Source organism: Nilaparvata lugens, chromosome 1, assembly GCF_014356525.2.
Source record: "Nilaparvata lugens isolate BPH chromosome 1, ASM1435652v1, whole genome shotgun sequence".
Classification (NCBI taxonomy): Eukaryota; Metazoa; Arthropoda; class Insecta; order Hemiptera; family Delphacidae; genus Nilaparvata; species Nilaparvata lugens.
In genome coordinates, this window is record NC_052504.1 from 70,078,063 (window position 1) to 70,101,460 (window position 23,398).

At 34.8% G+C, this 23,398-nt stretch overlaps 1 protein-coding gene across 2 annotated transcripts in view; it reads left to right on the top strand.

Annotated features, from left to right (window-relative positions):
* Positions 1-23,398, top strand: part of LOC111052641 — a 45,575-nt gene that overhangs the window by 15,624 nt on the left and 6,553 nt on the right. The window contains exon 2 of one of the 2 annotated variants that reach the window (XM_039441640.1): positions 14,991-15,049. The exons of the other annotated variant lie outside the window; for it this stretch is intronic. Within the exon in view, the coding sequence (XP_039297574.1) occupies positions 15,029-15,049 (21 nt within the window). The 5' untranslated portion in view covers positions 14,991-15,028. The remainder of the gene's footprint in view (positions 1-14,990; positions 15,050-23,398) is intronic. 2 annotated transcript variants of the gene reach the window in all.

Here is a 23,398-nt window from a genome sequence, read left to right on the forward strand (position 1 = left end):
TCTCAATCCACTGTGATTAGATAGAACCTTTCTGTATGAACTATGAATATTTATAATTTCTTCTTTTGTAATAATTTTTATATACTTTCGTAGGTACTCTAGAGCGGAGCTCGGGCCCCGATATTTATCATGAATTGGAATAGGTTGTCACTGATGTTGTGTTGTTGGTAGTATTTACTTTTTAATATTACAGGAGTAAATAACACAAGTCGAACAAAATGTATCTTTAAATGGTTTGGTTTTTGGAATAAAGATATCATCTGAACAAGTACATTTTGTAAATTCTATCTATTAATACCAAATATCGGGGCACCGAGCTTTGCTCGTTATTTATTCATTGATAAACAGATTTATTTCATTGATAATCATTTCTTTAAAATGATTGGGGAAGTACTAACAGACACAGCCCAAAATTATTACTTACCCGAATTTTGATTTATTCACTACGAAAAATATATTTCGTCTGTGATTTATTCACAGACGAAATCATCATCTGTTTTTCCAAGGATGAATTATCCTCTTCATGTCTTTCAGAGAGTTTTCTCAGGGATGAGACCTAGTGCAATCGAATTTTGATATCATAAACCTACTATATTCCGAATTTCGTGAAAATCGTTAGAGCCGTTTCCGAGATCCGTTGAACATAAATAACCAGATAGCCAGATAACCAGATATAGAAATAGAAAAATATAAACAGATATACATAAATTGCTCGCTATTATAATAGGATAACAACTTATAGTCCAGTCAAATGGTCGTTTTTCAGGAAACAGCCCCGAAATAATTTTTTTCGATGGTTCTATATATATTTTGGGGCGCTGAATTCTAATCTGAAATTTGCTGACACACCAGAAGGCGACTTCACCCCAAAATTTTCGATTTTTTCAAGTTCTCCATTTAATCTCGAGAAACTTGAATTTTTCGAGAAAAAGCATTCTCTATATAATATTAAAGATAATAAATTTCCAATGAATTGAGTGGTCGTGCAGGACTACTTTTTGGATTTTATATCTCAAGTGTTCCACAAGATACGCAACTTTGAATGTTCGAGAAATTTGTGATATTTTCCCCATTCTCACAGTCTCGCATATGCAACGTTGCGTATCTTGTGGAACACTTCAGATGCAAAATCCAAAAAGTGGTCGAGGTTGTGATGAATTTTCTCCTCTTTTCACTCCCATGAAATATACTTCTGTTTTCAATACCGTTCAAAAGTTACAGCCAATTGAATGATGATCTTTATTTTCTCATTCTTCTTGCGATTTTACTGTTAATTAAGAGTCTCTAAAATGAGTACAATGCATGATAGAAACTTGCGATTGGTCTTAAATGAGAGAAAATTTCATGCTCTATAAGCTGAGTCACCCTAAATTGATCTTGCATTACAGTTTATATCGAAAAACTGTCGAGACTGTGAAAATGAGAAAAATATCGCATATTTCTTGCAACAGCAAGGAAACTCAAACACAGGACCATTAAACATTAAAATGAAGCAAAGGAAATCAGAATAATAGTGGATGATGAAGTTATAATTTATTTTTGTCAAAGATTCACCTTCAAACCCATAGGCTTAAAATTACTAAAATTCCTGCATACAAAATATTATCAATTGTGCTTATGCTTTATATTGAGTTACACTTAGCAAAATATAACATTGTAAAGGTGGGAAAAATTAACTAGCCTACATTAGGATATCTCTATTCAATACCTTGATTTTTTAATCATAATTCAAAATGTTGACATAAAATATACAAAAAATCATGCCCCCCCAAAAATTTTGATGGCGCAAATTGCGCCATGCCCCCCCCTTGTGGGCACCCCTGGTTCCAAAGGATAGAAAAGATAGTGACAAGGATAGCAAAACCAAAGTTGATCAAATACTGTCATTATAACATGGACCTCACTATAGATATATTACACCATATTATAATAATTATAACAATTATCGGGGCACCGAGATTCGCTTTTGAGTACAAAAACATAGAAGCATAGTTTATATATTTATTTATTGATGCACAGAATACAATTATTAAAAGTTATTGGAGAAGGACCAACAGGCACAGCCCAAAACTGTATGTTTCCCGAATTTCGATTTATACTCTACAGTACGAAAAGGACGTTATGTTTCATACACTTTTAAATTTAAGTCCAATTTTCAGTTCAAACATTTGAAAACAGAAAAATTCGAATGTAGATTGTTTACAAACCGAATTGAATATCAAAATAACACTCACTAATCACTTACAACTGTAAAATAATTTTGAACTTTATTTGTTCATGTTTGCTACAATATTTGTTTTGAATACATACTTGAATGAAATCATATCGTTAGTCATGTCTACAAATCAGATATTATGTTGATCATTAATAATTTCGTGCCACATAATATTTCTTGTGAAATCAGCGGATCAAATGCAATATAGTTCAACAGCTCAACACTGATTGAGCTGTCTCACTCTCGCACACGCACTCGCATTATCCATTATCGACAGACGACGAAATTGTCAGCTGTTTTTTAAGGATGAAATATCTTTTTAATATCCTTCAGTGAGTTTTTCCAGTGATGAGACCTAGTGCAATAGAATTTTTATTTTATAAACCTACTATGTTCCAAATTTCGTGAGAATCGTTAGAGCTGTTTTCAAGATCAGGTGACATACAGACATAATCCTATTATATTAAGCGAGCAATTTCTGTATTTTTATATCTGGTTATTTATATTTATTTATAACTGGATATTTATGTTCAACGGATCTCGAAAACGGCTCTAACGATTTTTACGAAATTTGAAACATAGTAGGTTTATGATATAGAAATTCGATTGCACTAGGTCTCATCCTTGGGGAAACTCGCTGAATGACATTGAAAGGATAGTTCATCCTTGGCTGAAGCAGCTGTGGATAGTAAAAAAGTGAGTGAGCGAATGAGTATGTAAAAAATCAAAATATCACATCACCGAAATTCATAAGATCACATATAGCCAGCTGTGAAATATAAACACGATTATTTTAGAGAATTGTGTTCTGTTTATCAATAAATAAAAATAACGAGTGAACCTCGGTGCCCCGATATTATGTATAAACACATAAACATAAAAACATATTTATACAGAAATTGCTCATTTAATAGTATAGGAAGTAAGAAATAGTATACTAGATATATTATACTATATTGTACATATAAATAGAATATTGTACAATTATAGAAGTATAGATAGATGGTCATATTCCAGGTGGTTAATGTGCAACATAATCTACAACTTTCACACAAACAATATTATACAGATTAATATATCAATGTGCAGTTTTCGCCATTTATTTTCGTCTTAATTTGAGTATTTGAAAGTGATCATCTACAAGCAGTTCGAAATGAAAAGAAACAATGAAGAGTATTCATTTTCTCTTGGAACCCTGTATCGGAATCATGTATGCATGATCACCTTCTCATTAAAAAAGTGAATTCGAATTTACATGAGGGTCAAAGATGTTGAAGCGACAGAGTAATTTTTGAAAGGTAATTTTTCATCCCAAATAGGATCCCCAATTAAACCTTTTATGTTCTCATAATTTTCATCAACTGTTTAATAAAAATTTGCGTGTTTTGAAGATTACAATCCTAGAGTTCTTGAGCGAGTTCTCCAACCCAAGGGATGAATGATATCATGATATCATAGTGTGTATAGAATAACTTGAAACTTGGCTCTACATTCAATGGAATAACATCAATGCTGAATTGCTACTTTTTCAAATCTTCAATATTGAACCACTTGGTCCAGTCACTATATACATTGGTGTTTACAAATTTCATTGTAGTTCTGATTTTTTAATATATTATTTGGATACATAAGAGAAGTCTAGAACTATTTTTTTCATGCAAAATTTTCTTGTGCTAGATACAGAGCGGCCCAAAAACCTCGTATTTCGGTTCATTTTCCACTTTCCAGCTATTTCCGCAAAATACTGTAATCGGACAGAAAAAATTGCTTTCGCCTCTTCTCGGATTATAAAATTCTGAATAAAATGAGATTATCCGGAACTCTCCATCTCCAATGAGTACTAAGTTATGATTTTTCAAAAATGAGTGAAATTTTAAGAAATAATTATTTTATATATTTAGTATTTTAGTATTTGATCAACAATATATCCCGACTGTTACAATCTAGATGTGAAATTCAAAATCCCTCTGGGCGTAATTCTGTGCTCTACAATCTGAGACTAGGTATTTCACGTAGATTTCCAGGTACACCTAACAACAATGCTCCTTGTATTGTGAAAAACACCCGATTTTTTAGCTTCAGCCATCATCATCATCATCATCTATGTTGTTCCCACAGTGACATTTTGCACAATGATAATATAAGTTCATGAGATTATGTTCTATTAGAATGACCCGTTAGATGCACTTCATTTCAGTATCTCCTAGTGGAGAGGCGCGCGTAAGGACACTTCAAGGATCAAAATTTCAAAACTAAAATCCTTCTAAATTGATTTTTTTTTTAATTTCACACATTTTCTAAAAATCATAACTCAATACTCATTGAAGATAGAGAGCTCCAAATAATCTCATTTTATGATCCAAAGAGAGGCGAAAGGAAATTTCTCTGTCCGATTACAGTATTTGGCGTGAATGGCTGAAAACTGGAAAATGAACCGAAAATACGAGGTTTTTGGGCCACTCTGTATCTGGCACAAGGAATTTTGCATGAAAAAAGTGGTCCTGGACATCTCTCAGGTATCCAAATAATATAATATTATTAAATAGCAGAACTACCATATATACATTGCAAGCACGCCCCCTTTTTCATGTGTACGTGGAATATAATCCTCGATATGGTATTCCAGTAGTGCTGATCATGTTCCAGATTTGAATGGTTGAAAGGAAATTTATTTTTCCACATCAATAACATCATGGGAAAATGTTTTTTTCTGAACATTACATCTCTCATTCTTATGGTATGTTGTGATAAGTGAGATTTTCATTGGATTGAATAGCATTTTAGGATTGAATGAGTAAATGTTGCAACATTTATATCGAAAAGCAATTTTGACAGGCTAGAAATGTTTCTGTTTGATAATATAAGTTCGTGGTAAAAGCGAAAAAGAAGAAAATCTATTTCTATCTCTCAATGCTTAATTATAGATCATGATACAACATTTTTATATTTACACTTATAAATCATTAATAAGCTATCAATTATTAATTCTTTTTTCATTTAAAACCAGATTCAGGTGTCCATCAACAAAATGGAGAGTACAAATTCTGCGAAGCATCTGCATCTGGCTGCTGCATACACATATCTCCAGAAAAACAAAATTTCGAAGTTATTAACTCCAAGACAGCGATCCAACTTCATATACCAATGCAAACCGTATTTCCTCAAGAATGATGAGATGTACTATAAAAAGCGAATCAAAGATGATGATGGTGTCTATAGATCAGTACATGTCAGAGTTATTTTGAACAAAGACGAACAGCAGGAGGTGATAAAGACTGTACATGAAGGTTTTGATAGTAGTGTACAGGCTAAAGCACTATCATCTCATCGCGGTATGAATACTACGATTGAGCTGATAGCTAAGCGATATTACTGACCCAGTTTTTGCAATGACATCAGAGTGTATATTGGAGAATGTGAAGCATGTAGGAATGTGAATCCTCAACGTCTGAAGATTGTTCCAGAGCTCCCCAACCTATACCCGTACCAAAGAAGGTGATGAGTCAAATTGGCATTGATTTGGTTCAAATGCCAGAGTCTGATGGCATGGAATATATGGTGGTTGCCATAGACTACTTTTCAAAATGGACCGAGGCGAAGGCTCTTGGGAGTAAAGTAGCGAAGGAGACAGCAAAGTTTGTGTATGAAAACATAATCTGTCGACATGGATGCCCAGATGTGCAAATAAAAGATCAGGAAGGGAATTTGTGAACAAAACATTCGAAGAAATGGAGAGATTGACTGGAGTAAATTTGAGGATGACCTCAGCATACCATCCACAGGCAAATGGGATGGTGGAGCGACAGAATCGATCAATAAAAAACTTTATGCTCAAGGTCCTTCAAAAAAATATTGAGAAATGGCCAGAGGTGTTGGATGGCGTTCTATTTGCTCTGAGAACCTCTAAACACTCGAGCACAGGCTTCTCACCATTCTATCTGCTGTACAACAGGAAGCCAACTTTGCCAATAGACATAATGATGAGCGAGGCAGAAGAACATGATAATGAGTTTGAAGATGAAGATGGTGTACTGGACTTGAACGATTTTACAAAACACTTGGATTTTGCACTGGCTGTGAAGGGTGCTGCCGAGAGCAAATCAATGGCAAATATTAAGCGATCACAAGATGTGCAGAAAAAATCATATGATAGGCGTCATCGCACAGGCACAAGTGACATACAAGTCAACACAAAAGTCATGGTGAGAAATTTGAAGAGGGATGACAAGAAAGGTCTATGGAAGGAAATGCCTTGGGATGGTCCTTACACTGTGGATAAAATTAACAAATCCACTTGTGTTCTCAGAACAGAGAAAGGACAAGTGTTGAAACGCAAACAAAATGTGCAAAATTTGAAAAAATGCTCTCAAAGAATTACTTTCAAGAAGGAAAATGATGATGTAGCATTTGTCAAGGAAATCCGTGGAGAAAGATTTTTCCACCCAGTTGACAGGCTGTGACAGGGGAAAAAATGTGCTGAACTGAGTCTAGAGTTTGTTGGTCCCTTCACTTGCATTTGCTATAGCAAGGAAGTGAAACTCACAGAACCATTAGGCATCAGAAAGATATGTGGGGATGGTAATTGCTGGTTTCGCGCAATTGCTTACAATGTAACTGGTTCAGAGGAAGAGCATAAAAAATTCCGTGATCTACTATTTGATTTCATGTCCTCCAATTCGATGAAAGATATTATTAAACGATCCTTCCCAAGTGTTGATTTAGTCAAAATGAGAAATGATGGTGAATGGACCACTGAAGCCGAAATATTCTCGACAGCTGCATTCTTGGAGACCGACATTTACATCTACCATCCACAGAGTGGTGGGTATGAATGGCTGAAACATTCCAAAAATTTTATATCGAATTGTGATTTGGAATGTGATGATAAGTTGTCAAGAGCGCTTTATATAGTCAATAAAAGCGGACAACATTTTGAAGTTGCGTATTCGGTTGTAACTCACTGAATATGCACTACAACTACCCCAAAGTCAACATCACCGATCCTGAAATCTAACAGGATGGAGGAAAAGATGTACCATCAACGACAACCTGGCAATATTGTGGAATGAAGCTGGCACCAAATGGGGTGAGTTCAAACCAATAAAATAACCCCACTATTTATTATTATTTAGCTAGAACATTATTTCATTACTTGAATTATCTATTTAATTGAATAGTATTTCTAAATATAAATTTTAATTGCATCAAACCAATAATCACATAATAATGTTGTCCATTGTATACAAGTTACCGTAATCAACTCAACCCTTATCAAACATACCGAGCTAAGCTACTTCACAAAATAAGACTCTAATTAATTATTGCCTGAGTGACGTGTGCGGACTCTTAACAACAACCTATGAGGTTACCAAGGTGTTCAGCCCACATACTTTAAAAACGTCTTCAAATAAAAAATCACATAATTGATATTGCTTCCAAATTTATTATTATTTTTTCATTGAAGATATCCAGGCTAGTATTTTACCTATTTCGAGTGGTACAATCGAAAATTTTTCTGTATTTATTTTTTACTCATGATTGGGATGACTTGGAATCGGAATGACTTATTTAGAGCTAATTTGGATGAAGGAATAAGTTTATCAAAAGTCTGATAGAAGAATAAATTTTACTTTTTATAATATAAATAATTGGGCACTCAGAAAGATGAGGACCATGAATCAATTAATCTTCTATTGGTTTTCTTAAACAGGCTATTCATGAAACTTCTCATTACAATTATTATAAAATAAACTTTCGGAATGTTCATGTTTCTCTTTTCTCTTCGCGTTCAAGGTGGTGTTATGGATGATACCTACATCAGACAATGCATGAAGAAAAGAGAATGAAGCAGTAACACCTGAATAAAATATTCGCTCATCAAATACCTACATCATGTATATAATACGATTACAGTATTATTTATATTTACAGAAAAAAATTATAATTTATTACAGATTATTCTACAAAAAATGCAATAAATGGGAAGATTTGAGGGAAGACGAAGAGGAAGAGAATGAGGGAGAGATACAAGAAGGAGTCTGACTTTAAATATCTTAATTTCAAATATCGCTCATACAAAACTCCAATAAACACAATGGAGGTAATAACAACAAATCACATATTTCATTCTTCATATGCATGAATATATAACTAGCAAAATAAAATAATCATAAAAAAACATTTTTTAAAGATTCTTTTATCGGGAATTCAATTCAAATTCAAATATTCTCTAACATTACATTTTTTTATATCTGTTACACATTGTTTTATAGGACTATCGACAAATTGAAAGAAAAGCAGAAGGAATTGAAAAATGAAGAAGAAAAAACGGACCAAATGTGAGAAATAGAAAATATCATAAATAGAATCTCGGCAAATCAAAAATTCAATCAACACCCTCAAAGGTAATATGAAAAAATATATTCTACTCTTAACTCAATAATATTATACCAGTATTCTTGAAATAACTAATTTTTCTTGTTGCAGATTTTATTATGAATGCTGTGAAAACGTTAAAAAATGAGTATTATGAAGAAAAAACGGGCCAAACGTGAGAAATAGAAAATATCATGAATAGAATTATTGCAAATTATTAAAAACACCCTCAAAGGTAATATGAAAAAAAATATATTCCACTCTTATCTCAGTAATATTATACCAGTATTCTTGAAATAACTAATTTTTCTTGTTGCAGATTTTGTTATGAATGCTGTGAAAACGTTAAAAACGAGTATAACAAAGAAAATGGAGAAAAGACATCTATGAAAAATCTCCACTTATTTGAGTCTTAAATCAACACCTCTAAGGTAACTTGAAGTAATCAAATATCCTTTTTCTAACGGTTATAACCCTTATATGAGATATCAATCTTTTATTAATAATGAAAGTCAAATATATTGGGAAATAATCATTTTTTTATCTGTTTCAGATTGTGTTCTAGGATCAAGATGGTATCAGGACTAAGAAAGGCTTAGAAAGTTGAAGATACATGTATATATGATGAAGTTTAGGTCAAGGACATCTGGATAAATTTTTGCCAATTGAATAATACTCAAGTCAACACCCTGAGGAGGTAGTCTGATGAAAATATGAACATTTTTTTCAACTATATGATTCCAACTTATATTTTTAATCTTATTTTTACTAATATTTCTACTAAATAAACTTCTAATTGTTCGATTGATGAATTTTTTATTTTTTCAGTACCCTATCAACATCAACAGACTGAATCAAACATGTGTAGATAGTGCATGGAATGAACATAGCAGAAATGAGCTACAGTGAGTCGGGTGGCGCCGATGTCATTGAGCAGTTAATACAGAGCTAGCTGGGGCACTCTTACTACTTAGCCTTAGCATGTTCTCCATATGTTCAAATCTATTATTAAATTTCAGCTGCATTTTACAATAGTATGTAATCAAGAATAACTAGTTTAAAATGATTTTCATGTAATAATGATGAATATAAAAAACAACAGTATCACAAGGTTATTCTGTTTCATCTGAATTTTTATCTGCATGTGTATTTATCCTTCCAGCATAATAGGATACAAATACTATAGTTAACCGCACAAAAATAGTCTGATGGAAATTGGAATGGCTGAGTACCTTCTCACCCCCGAACCCATAGACGTTTACAAGTCAAAATATGTATCAGAAAAATATTTATCAATTTGACAACTTCTTCAATAATAAACATAATTTGCACTCATCTTTTCCATCAGACTATTCTCGTGCGGTTGACTATAGTGACCTATGGCATTAAATAAAAATTGTCTGAGAATACTAATAATAATTTATTGATTCTTCTCCACTTTCACAACAATTGAAAAAACACAAAAAATTTCTATACATGATAAAAATATAAAAAAGGTCAAATGGCACACAAGACTTTCGTCTGATCGTGAGCCTAAGGAAAATAAAAACAAGAAATTACAAAAAAGGTGAAAAACAACTACGGTAAGCAAATGAAGAAGAACAAGAGGTTTGAAAAACTAAAGAAACTATAGTAAGGTTAAGAAAAACACTAAGGGCCGTTTGCATACGGTAGTCAAAGCTTAAAGGAAATTGAATCAGTTGGTGGCTTAAACTCAAAATGAAACACATTATAACAAACACGACTTGATACGGATTTAATCCACTTGAAAATGAAATTCAGTTTGAACTGTGACTGTTCAAACGGCACTAAGTGTCAGTTGCACAAAAGCCGGTTAAATTTTAAACGTGATTAATTTTACGAGAATCAATCAGAGAAGCCTTCTTTTCTAATAGGCCTTCTCTGATTGGTTCTCTTGAAGTTAATCACGGTCAAAGTTTAATCGGCTTCTGTGCAACCGGGCCTAACTTTCCAAATTCATCTGATTTTGAAGCTTCTCTTCAATTAGATAGATAATAAAGTTATAACTGTGTTACAACTCTGAAAATAATGTCATAACTCTCATAACACTGTTAAAACATAGTAATCAGAGGATATGTATTGAACAATACCTTTGGTTTTATTACGGAAATCGATATTGAGCTTTTATTTGCATGAATCAATATACTTCATAGGTAGCGAATAGCAAGATGGACCCTGTTGTCATTATATTTTCAAATGGCTGCAAGGGACCATTCCGTTATGCACTACAATTCTGGGTACAAGTGGATCTTCGAGCAATAGCCGTTCCCTTTTAGGTTATCTTACTGTTGGTTATGGATACTCGGCATTCTGTGCGACGTCATAGTTCCTAAGAATATCACTGCATGTGTATGCGCGTGCGTACGTTGCCCTGTGACGTAACGTACTAAGACTATTTCGTACTAAGAATATTTCGATACAGCGGTTCAAGATCATGTATCATAATTGAAATTTGATGGAAAATAAAAAAATCGACTTTAAGGCCCTTGTTATACGGACAGAAAAAACGCGACAGATGAAACGCCGACGCTGAACTAACAATTCAGTGCTGTTATACGAGCAGCAATAACGCTGCGTCGTCGACGCCAGGGAGCTGTTATATGAGCAGCAAACACGCCGCGGCAGGCTCCGAGGGAGCCAATAGGGAGAAGTGTACGCCCGGAGGAGTATGGTGGGGGGGAAGTACGGATCTGCCGCGTAAAAGCTGCCCATATAACAGTACGTGTGTCATTTCTATCGCGTTTTTTCTGCCAATTTTACCGGTCCGGTCGCGTTGTCGACGCTGACGCCGGGTTTACAGGGTCCGACGCGACAGATAAAACGTTCGTATAACTTGCACACAGTGACGTCCATTGCTCGGTAGGCTTGGCGTCTACGTGGCGAAAAATCTGTCGCGTTTTTTCTGTCCGTATAACATGGGCCTTAGTGTATTTTAGCCCCTATTTAAATACACAGAAAAATGGTCAATTTCTATATTCAAAACTGTGTATCTCGGTAACCCGGAATGATAAAAAATGGTACTTGGTCTTGATTTGAAGAACAGAATCTCCTCTTTAATGTGAGGTAAATTAATTATTTTGTAAAAATATAATCGTGAAGTTAGATATGTTTGTTTCAAAAAATCAAGAAATTTGCAATATTATCCTCATTTTCAACAACCTCAGGTTGTTGAGTTCAGGGATGATTCCTAGGAGGTTCATGCACGTTCAGGCAGGGGTGCCCAGCCCCCCCAAGGCCAATGGCGCATGCCCCCCCCAATTCAAGTGTAATGCCCCCCTCCCCAATCCATGTGTAATGACCCCCCCCCAAAGTACCCCAACTCCCAACTCTTTAGTTTTTAACATTAGTCAGTGTATGACAATAAAATTCACATCTTAAGGTGCTTACAGATATACGCGCCGCGAACATGAGCAATTCACTTTTAATCAGCTGATGCCAAGCTTTTTATATCTGTATTTTACCGTTTCTGTAAAAATACATTTCTGTTTTCATAATATTGTAAAAATATATACCATCGTTTCTTATCTCTTTAAAATAGAAATAAAGTATTTTTTTGATATTATTTTTGAGACTAGCAGTGCACCCGTTCTTGTTCGGGAGGACTAGAAAGAACTTCATTACATCAGGAAAAACTACATGACACATATTTTAATAGGATATTAAAAGATAAGTAAGGGAGGCTTTGCTTTTTAAATGTTAAGGTTACTTATAAAAAGTTGAATAATAATATCATTGATAATTCTTTATTGCAAAAGAATATTGCATAGCAATCTTGGTAAACATTCATACAAATTTGGAACGATTTTATTCATACAATATATAATGTCGGCAAGTTTAGGTATTCTAAATCCTATACTATTAAACGAGCAATTTCTGTTTAGATGTTTTGATGTTTAAATTTTTAGATGTTTATATGTTTGTATTTCACCGGATCTCGAAAACGGCTCTAACGATTCTCACGAAATTCAGAACATAGTAGGTTTATAATATGAAAATTCGATTACACTAGGTCTCATCCCTGGGGAAACTCGCTGAAGGACATTAAAAGAATTTATTCATCCTTGGAAAAACAGCTGATAATTTCGGCGTCTGTTGATGATGGAAGTGAGTGAGCGAGTGCATGTGTGTGGGACTGAGACAAAATTATGACTCAGCTGTTGAACTTTTGTACATAATTCAATCAGGTACTTAGTGACAGTTGTACAAAAGCCGGTTAAATTTTAATCCTGATTAATTCCAGTAGAACCAATCAGATAAGCTATCTTTTTGAGATGGTCTTCTGTGATTTGGTTCACGTGACATGAATCAGGATTAAAATTTAACATGCTTTTGTGAGAGAAATTTTTGCATTCCTCTGCGAATTAATCTCAATCCACTGTGATTAGATAGAACCTTTCTGTATGAACTATGAATATTTATTATAATTTCTTCTTTCGTAATAATTTTTATATGCTTTTGTAGGTACTCTAGAGCGGAGCTCGGTGCCCCGATATTTATCATGAATTGGAATAGGTTGTCACTGATGTTGTGTTGTTGGTAGTATTTACTTTTTAACATTACAGGAGTAAATAACACAAGTCGAACAAAATGTATCTTTAAATGGTTTGGTTTTTGGAATAAAGATATCATCTGAACAAGTACATTTTGTAAATTCTATCTATTAATACCAAATATCGGGGCACCGAGCTTTGCTCGTTATTTATTCATTGATAAACAGATTTATTTCATTGATAATCATTTCTTTAAAATGATTGGGGAAGTACTAACAGGCACAGCCCAAAACTGTTACTTACCCGAATTTTGATTTATTCACTACGAAAAATATATTTCGTCTGTGATTTATTCACAGACGAAATCATCATCTGTTTTTCCAAGGATGAATTATCCTTTTCATGTCCTTCAGGGAGTTTTCTCAGGGATGAGACCTAGTGCAATCGAATTTTGATATCATAAACCTACTATATTCCGAATTTCGTGAAAATCGTTAGAGCCGTTTCCGAGATCCGTTGAACATAAATAACCAGATAGCCAGATAACCAGATATAGAAATAGAAAAATATAAACAGATATACATAAATTGCTCGCTATTATAATAGGATAACAACTTATAGTCCAGTCAAATGGTCGTTTTTCAGGAAACAGCCCCGAAATAATTTTTTTCGATGGTTCTATATATATTTTGGGGCGCTGAATTCTAATCTGAAATTTGCTGACACACCAGAAGGCGACTTCACCCCAAAATTTTGGATTTTTTTAAGTTTTCCATTTAATCTCGAGAACCTTGAATTTTTCGAGAAAAAGCATTCTCTATATAATATTAAAGATAATAAATTTCCAATGAATTGAGTGGTCGCGCAGGACTACTTTTTGGATTTTATATCTGAAGTGTTCCACAAGATACGCAACTTTGAATGTGCGAGAAATTTGTGATATTTTCCCCATTCTCACAGTCTCGCATATGCAACGTTGCGTATCTTGTGGAACACTTCAGATGCAAAATCCAAAAAGTGGTCGAGGTTGTGATGAATTTTCTCCTCTTTTCACTCCCATGAAATATACTTCTGTTTTCAATACCGTTCAAAAGTTACAGCCAATTGAATGATGATCTTTATTTTCTCATTTTTCTTGCGATTTTACTGTTATTAAAGAGTCTCTAAAATGAGTACAATGCATGATAGAAACTTGCGATTGGTCTTAAATGAGAGAAAATTTCATGCTCTATAAGCTGAGTTGCCCTAAATTGATCTTGCATTACTGTTTATATCGAAAAACTGTCGAGACTGTGAAAATGAGAAAAATATCGCATATTTCTTGCAACAGCAAGGAAACTCAAACACAGGACCATTAAAAATTAAAATGAAGCAAAGGAAATCAGAATAATAGTGGATGATGAAGTTATAATTTATTTTTGTCAAAGATTTACCTTCAAACTCATAGGCTTAAAATTACTAAAATTCCTGCATACAAAATATTATCAATTGTGCTTATGCTTTATATTGAGTTACACTTAGCAAAATATAACATTGTAAAGGTGGGAAAAATTAACTACATTAGGATATCTCTATTTAATACCTTGATTTTTTAATCATAATTCAAAATATTTAAATTTTAAAATATTTTCACATTGTTTAAAGTATATCGCTACCTTCTTTGTCCCAATGATGGACATGGATATCAACACCAATGTTAATCAAATACTGCCAAGTACTGCCATTATAATGTGGACCTCACTATAGATCAGATATACCGTGATGACTTTAAGAACAGCCATGCACTACAGAAGGCGGTGGAATAATAAACATGGCAACTACTTCGACCTATCATATCCAATGTCTTCAAAACGTATTTATTGTATTTAAAAAGTTATAATTTTTTTCAGATCTAATTCTTGGCTTGATCATCCTGTAATTTTGAAACATGGCACATTCTAGGCACTCAGTGAGTATGATATGTAATTGAGAATTCATGATAATTTTAATGAAAATTATAATTTTAGCTCAAATGAAATAATAAAGGCCTATGTTATAAGATTTCAGATGAGTTCTTATAACTCAAAACTTATTAGATGAGTTCTAATAATATCTGATCTATTATATTAGTTATTCAGATGTTATTAGAACTTAGTGGACAGTGCCTTTGAGAGTTTTTTTCTAGAAGGCAGAATGAGACAGACACTAAGGAATTTGAATCTGAAACAATTTGATTGGAATAAGGAACTTATTCAGATTTTTTCTGATCTTTAGGCCATGAAGGTAATCTTCTCACTAAAATTATCAACAATAAGAAGTTTAAATTGTTGTTACCAATATTGCAAGTGAAGACTATACCGCTACTGCAGGTCATTTCGCGAACTATTTTGGAATAAGGAATTTCGTGGTTGTAGTTGACAAAACTCCCACCTGGAGTGCTGAAGGCAGCTATTTGAATGTTCCTATTTCGGAGCTAAGAAACATACTCGACTGTAAAGAAAACATAAGATCTCTTTACAGTACAGTATGCTGTAAAGAAATCACACGTTCGCTTGTTCTGCAAACAGCTGTTTACCGGCTTGATTTCATGCATGGAATACAGCTGAAATTGAGTAAGTATAACAAAAAGTATTTTTTGTCATAGAAAAAGAAAAATGTGATTTTCATTACAGCATACTATACTGTAAAGAGATCATAATATACTCTCTTTACAGTCGAGTATGTTTCCTAGTTCCGAAATAGGAACATTCAAACAGCTGCCTTCAGTGCCCCAGGTGAGAGTTTTGTCAACTACAACCACAAAATTCCTTATTCCAAAATAGTTCGCATAATGACCTGCAGGTAGCGGTATAGTCTTCACTTGGTAACAACAATTTGAACTGTGATTATTGTTAAGAACTTTGGTGAGATGATTACCTTCATTAGCGCATGATCAGAAAACATCTGAATACGTTTCTTATCCCAATCAAATTGATCCAGATTCAAATTCCTTTCTAACAGTGTCTTAGTGTGTGCCTCATTCAGCCTTCTAGAAAATAGCTCTTGGAGACTCTGTCTACTGAGTCCTAATAGCATCTGAGTAATTAATATACTAGCTCAAATAATTAAAGAACTCATCTAAGGAGTTTCAAATTGTAAGAACTCATCTGAAATCTTATAATTTAGGCCTTTATTATTATTTGAGCTTGAAGGGTCTGTCTGTTATGAACTAGGCGCCACAGGCTAGGTAATGTTTATAGAATGCAGTAGCTCGAGCAGCAGCAGCAGGTAATGGTTTCTGTTTCTCAGCAATATTATTCTTTCTCAGATAAGTATGACAAAAAATATTGTACATAACTTGATAGACTTTTTGAACAAGAAATAGATCCCACAAATATATCTCACACACACAGCTTGTTTCATTCAATTAATTTCAAAGATAGAGAATGCTATATTATTATTATATTTAAAAGCCCGATATCATTTTACAACTGTAATACAGGATTGGTGAAAAGTATGGAAACATCTGAATATTTATTTTACAAGGGAAATTTGATGATAGGTCTGATTGGGGATCCTATTTGAATAAAAAAACTTTTTTTCACATCAAAATTTTGGTCCGTCATTTTAGAACCTATATTTTTAATCCAACTTCATTTTTTCAAATGGGAAGGTGGTCATGAATGATACATGATTACAATACTGCATTTCAAGAGAAAATGAATGGCGAACACCGCTCATCGATTTCTCAAACCGTTTTACAATCATTTATAAGAACTAGACAAAGCTACAAAAAATTATGATTATTTTTCAAATTCTGATAATTTTTTTAGTAAATTTAATTACATATCGATTGGTATCAGATTTTTCAAGATTGGACCAATATTAACTGAGATATGGCAGCTTTAGTGATAGGTGACCGCTGGGGGTTAGTTGCAGATGCAGTGCATGCCAAGGCATGTGGCTAAAGTCTGCCACAACAATGCAACAGTCTCCGTCTGCTTTGCATGTCATTTGTAAGCTATTTTAAATTATACAAAACAATAATTCATGTTACACTCTTGGTCTTGGCATAAGTTTAGAATAACTGTAATTTATTTACAAATTTACAATTTGTAAATTTAAAAAATTAGGTACCTAAAGAATAATTGTTAACAATAGCCTATATTTTTTATTTACATCAATACAGAAACTTCAATACTTTCTGAAAGAAAAATACAAAAGAAAATGAGTACAATTAACAGAGGTTGGAAAACATAGCCAAACTTCAAATAATTAGCTCGAAATGCTGTCCACCTGCTCGGATACATGCCCTGAAACGGTTTTCCATTGACTGGAAAATGTTCGCATTTTCCTCTTGAATGACGGCCCTAGCCTCCACAATTCTACCCACCAACTCAATTTCATTTTCCAATATAGTAGAGTAAACAAGTTCTTAGAGTAAACAAGGACTTATGAAAGTCCCCAAAAGTGAAAGTCCAGAGGCGTCAAGTCTGGAGATCAAGTGAAATAAATAATTACAGTTATTCTAAACTTATGCCAAGACCATGAGGATTATGTTATGCAACATTAATTATATTGTTTGGCATAACCTAAAATAGCTTTTTCAAAATAGCGGCAGACTTTAGCCGCATACCTTGGCAAGCACTTCGACTAACCCACAGCGGTCACCTATCACTAGAGCTGCCATATCTTAGTTGATAATGGTTTTTTTTCAATCTCCAAAATTCAGGTACCAATCTATAGGTAATTAAATTTACTAAAAAAAAGTTATTCTTGTAATTTTTTTTGTAAAACCAACGTCATCCGAGTTATTTAAGAAACAAAATTTTAAATGGCCGCCATTTTGTTTTATAAATTTGAAAAATTATCATAATTTTTTGATAGCTTTGTGTAGTTGTTTTAAATGATTGTGCAAAGTTTCAATATTGTATGTTCAACCATTATTTAGAAAAAAATAAGTGAAAAAAGCAAAATGGCCGCTGTGTGAGTAACTGAAGACTTCCGGACAATTTTAATATGATATTTAGATATGTTTCTCACCCAGGAACAATGCCCTAAAGTATTGGTAGGGAATTCGTAAACACTCTGTATATGCTGATGCCATTGAAATGAATCTGCTATTTTTTATTTTGGTGGAATTTCAATGAACAAGTAAAAGATATACAGTGTTAATAAATGAATATATTAGGAGGTAATCCATGCTTTGTACTGGGGAAAATTTTGTGTTGTAAAATGCAATCTTATGTCCAAGAAGCATAAAGAAATATAATAATTATTTATTATTTTGTCATAATTACATGGATAAGTCCGGTTGCCGACGAACCACTATCGCATGTGGGACCGACATACCACAGAACAATACGACTAACGCAGAGAGTCTTTCACACTACATTTGAGAAAACGCTCCTTAGAGCGATTTTGGTATAGAAGCTAGGGGAAGCGTAGTGCTCAAACCAGTGTTATCACAATTGCAAGGAAAATAATCGCTACCACAGCGCTCAACGCCATGTGGAAGTATCAGTGCCACTGACATGCCTGCCAATGTATTCCATATGCGCTGCGTTTGTGGTACCATTGAAGGAAAATAGTAGCTCCCACATCCCTATATTTGGTAGAGAGTTAGTGGGAAGGATACTTCGAATATTCTTTCCGAAGAATGGACATTGATATGTCCAAAGCTCCGCCAATTTATGTAGATGCATAACAATTTTATCTATAGTTAATACAAATTGCTTTTTTTTCATACCATATACAGCTCAATAATTATTTTCTTAATTTATATTTTTTAAATTCATCTATAATTTTGCTGTATTGTAAGCTATTGTATATAACTGTATAAGCCAGTATATATTGTAATCTACATAAATAAAGTAATCAATCAATCAATCCCACTTGCGATAGTGGTTCGTCTGCAACCAGCCTAATCCTCATCTTATATGAAAACTCTCAGCAAAAAAAAAAAGAGTTTCAAAAGATGAGTTGTCAAAAATGATGAGCAATTTATCAAAAATAATAAACAGTAGGATTGGATGGGTCTCAAGTGAAAGTTTAAAAGATTATAAAAATGTATTAATGAAATGTATTAATGTATTATTATTTTTTGTGCTTTTTGATTGTTGTAATTGGTGTGTACCGTTGGAAAATAAATAAATAAATAAATAAACCCATTAATCGATCTCAATAATAATTCATTAGAACAGGATATTTCCCCTGATGGTCTGAAAGAAGGGATGATTTTACCAATTTTCAAGAATGGTGATTCTGAAAGACTTGAAGTTTATAGGCTTATTAGAATTTCAAGTTTGATAAGTAGAATTTTTGAAAGATTAGTTCTAAATAGTTGTACCTGGAAGAAATTAATTTTATGTGATGAAAAGCGTGGGTTCCAAAGGAAAATCAACAAAAACTGTAATAGTATCCCTTGTTGAAAAACTAATAGATATTATATAGATTCAGGTGATTAGGTTGCTGCAATATTCCTTGATTTACCCAAAGCTATTGATTGTGTGAACCATAAAGCATTATTAGAAATTCTAAAAACAGTAGGTATAACCATAGAGAAACAATAGCATTATTAGAAATTCTTCTTCTATATGCCGGCTCCGCGACGGAGATTGGCGATCATCAATGCAATTTGGATTCTATTGACTGCAGCTCGGAACAGAGATGTTGAGTCAATGTTGAACCACTCTCTCAGGTTCTTTAACCAGGATGTTTTCCTTCTTCCAGGCCGGCGTCTTCCTTCAATCTTGCCCTCCATTATCAACTGCAGGAATCTGTACTTCTCATTGCGCATCACATGTCCAAAATACTGAAGCTTCTGACTCTTAATACAGTAAAGAGCCTCCACTGTAGTCCCAATTCGTTCCAATACCTCAGAATTCCTCACCCTTTCTGTCCATGAAATACGAAGAATGCGCCGATACAACCACAGTTCAAACGCCTGCAGCTTTGCCTCCAATGCTTTCGTTAATGTCCATCCCTCATGCCCATACAACAACACTGGAATGATGTAGCACTTCAACAAACGAATTCTAGTCTTGAGAGCAAGGTTCCGATTGCATAATACCCCTCTCATTCTGAAAAATGCTGCCCTTGCCTGCTCAATCCTACTCCTTACTTCCTGGTCGAAACTCCATTTCTCATTGACACAACATCCAAGATATTTGAAGCTTTGTACACGTTCCACCAACTTACCAGCAATTCTCACTGTTGCCTCAACACGTTCTCTGCTAACAACCATGAACTTTGTTTTGCGTACATTCATACACAATCCATACTTATTGCTGGTTGTATTCACATGGTTCAACAGCAGTTGGAGATCATCCGCACTTCCAGCCAACAACACTGTGTCATCCGCATACCTGAGATTATTCACAACTTCACCGTTGACAACCAGTCCACATGTGCATCCATCAAGAGCCTCAGAGAGGATAGCTTCTGAATATAAATTGAATAATGTTGGTGACAACACACAGCCCTGTCTTACCCCTCTACGAACTTCTACTTCTTTTGACAACTCCTTATCCCATTGGACATTTGCTGTCTGGTTCCAGTAGAGATTGGCAATAATTCTGACATCCCGATTGTCCAACCCCATCTGCTTTAAGATCTCCAGCATTTTGGTGTGCTGTACTCGGTCAAAAGCCTTCTCATAATCAATGAAGCATAAATATACATCCTTGTTCATATCTTGGCATCTTTGAACCAGGACTTGCATTGCAAACAAGGCATCCCTCGTGCCTAATCCCCCTCTGAAACCAAATTGAGTGTCAGCCATTACTTCTTCACATTTACGAAAAATCCGCCCATGTATGATTTTCAGGAATAGCTTGAGTATATGACTCATCAAACTGATTGTCCGATATTCCTCACATCGCCTTGCATTTGGCTTCTTTGGGATTGGAATAAAGGTTGACTTGAGCCAGTCCTCTGGAATCTTCCCGGTCTGGTAGATTTTATTGAATAACAAGACAAGATTATCAATCTCTTTGCCACTCAGGGTCTTCAGTAATTCAGCATGCACTTTGTCAGGTCCTGGAGCTTTACCGGCCTTCATATTGTGGACAACCCTGATTACCTCCTCTCGAAGTATAGCAGGTCCTGTGTCTGCCTCATTGACTCCATGATTTATGACCCTGTCATCCTCAAATAGCCTTTGCACATAGTCTTCCCATGTCTTCAACTGTTCAGTAGTAGTGGCAATTATGTTCTGTGTCTCATCCATCAAAAATCCCCTGCTCTGTTTTAGCCTTCTTCCAGTCAGTTTATTGATCCTCTTGTACATATTATGCAAATCTTGTTTGCTCTGAAGCTCCTCAATCTCACTGCACTTTTCAATCATCCACTGATCCATAGCCTCTCTGATCTTGTTGCGAATTATTCTCTGCAAGTTGGTGTATTGCACATGATCCCGTCCTTTGCATATTCGTCTCTGGTCTATAAGGTTCAAAATGTCACTTGTCATCCATTGTTTATGAGCTTGCTCCTTCTCAGCCCGCAAATGTTTCTTTGCAACATCAACCATCACATTCTTGACCTCTCTCCAATGCACTTCTACTTCAGTGTGCTCATCTATTGCCCTCAAGCCCCCCACCAAGTCTTGATGAACCAATTCACTAAGAGCAACCTGTTTAAGTTTTGTCACATCAATTCTTGGATTTATTGAGCGCTTTGGGATTGAACGTAATCTAATTCTTAGCTTTCCTATCACAGGAATATGGTCTGACTCAATATCTGCTCCTGGATAAGTTTTTACAGACATAATACTATTTCGAAACCTTCTGTTCACCATAATATAGTCAATCTGATTACGGACCAATATGTCATCATTGTCCTGTGGCGACTTCCAGGTGTATAACCTGCGATGTGGTAGCTTGTACATGGTGTTCATGACTACCAAACCCTTTTCCTGACAAAATTGTATCAATCTGTCCCCTCGTTCATTCCGCAATCCCAACCCAAAGGCTCCCACTACACCATCCACCTTCCCCTCACCAACCTTGGCATTGAAGTCTCCCATCACAATATTGACTTGATGAGGCTTTGTGAGTCGTAAAACTGTGTTAATTTCTGCATAGAAATCCTCAATCACCCCATCATCAGCATCTGCTGTGGGTGCATACACTTGAATAATATTTAGGTAAACTGGCTTAGCCTGAATCTGAAGCAGCATGACTCTATCAGAAAGGGGGACGAAACTTCCAACGCATCCACTCACTCTCTTAGAAACCATCACTGCAACTCCATTTCGATGATTCACCTCCGTATTTCCTGAATGATACACTGTATAACCTCCACTGGTACTTATTCCACTTCCAGACCATCGCATTTCACTTATGCCAAGAATGTCCATACCCAACCTGTCCATCTCGCGGGTTGTATTTTCAAGCTTGCCCGCCTTAAACATGCTTCGAACGTTCCATGTACCCATGTTAATGGCTCCTCCTCTCATATCTTTGTTCGCAACTGTTCCCCCCGGAGATCCGAATGGGGAACTTGAAACTCCGGAATATTTAATATTGAACCCAGACATGATGATTTTACTAGGGAAAATAATGCAGTGGTTTCCCGTTGCCTTCTGCATTCTTATGCCGTTGATCAGTATGATTCTTCCGCCTTTAAGAGCAATTTCTCCCTCTATGGACAAAAAAGTGCCCAGATTTCTTCAGTCTCCTCCACCCGAAGCTGTTGGACTGCAAGAAATGGATTGCTTATACCGACAATCAATTCGGTTGTAGCTGCTCAATCTGAGACAGACGCTACCTGTGCTAGTTTTGGTCCGCCCCGGGCATTCTATTTCCCCGGTACTCACCATATCTGGTGAGCGTTCCCCTATCCGCCACCTGGGGAGGCGCCTGGTAGGAGACTAGCAACTCCCCCAGAGCATTATTAAAAGCATTATTAGAAATTCTAAAAACAGTAGGTATAACCATAGAGAAACAATAGCATTATTAGAAATTCTAAAAACAGTAGGTATAACCATAGAGAAACGATAGCGTACATAGAGAAACGATAGCGTAAGGTGTTTTACGCTATCGTTTCTCTATGGTATAACCTACTCATCATATCCTATAGGTAGAAACCAGTGTGTTGAACTTACTATGTCGAATGGGAATGAAAGGTCTAGGCTGGCCTACCTCAAGGTTCTATTTCAGGTCCCTTACTTTTTCTGTTGAACCAATTACCAAAAGAGTTAGAATAGAGCTTTGCTGTTTGCTGATGACACTTCGATTATCCTTTAGCAATTCTTTATTAGATGGTTTGGAAATAAATGCTTCTACTGGAGTCAATTATACAATTCTTGAGTAAGAGACAATTAACAATAAATAGTAAA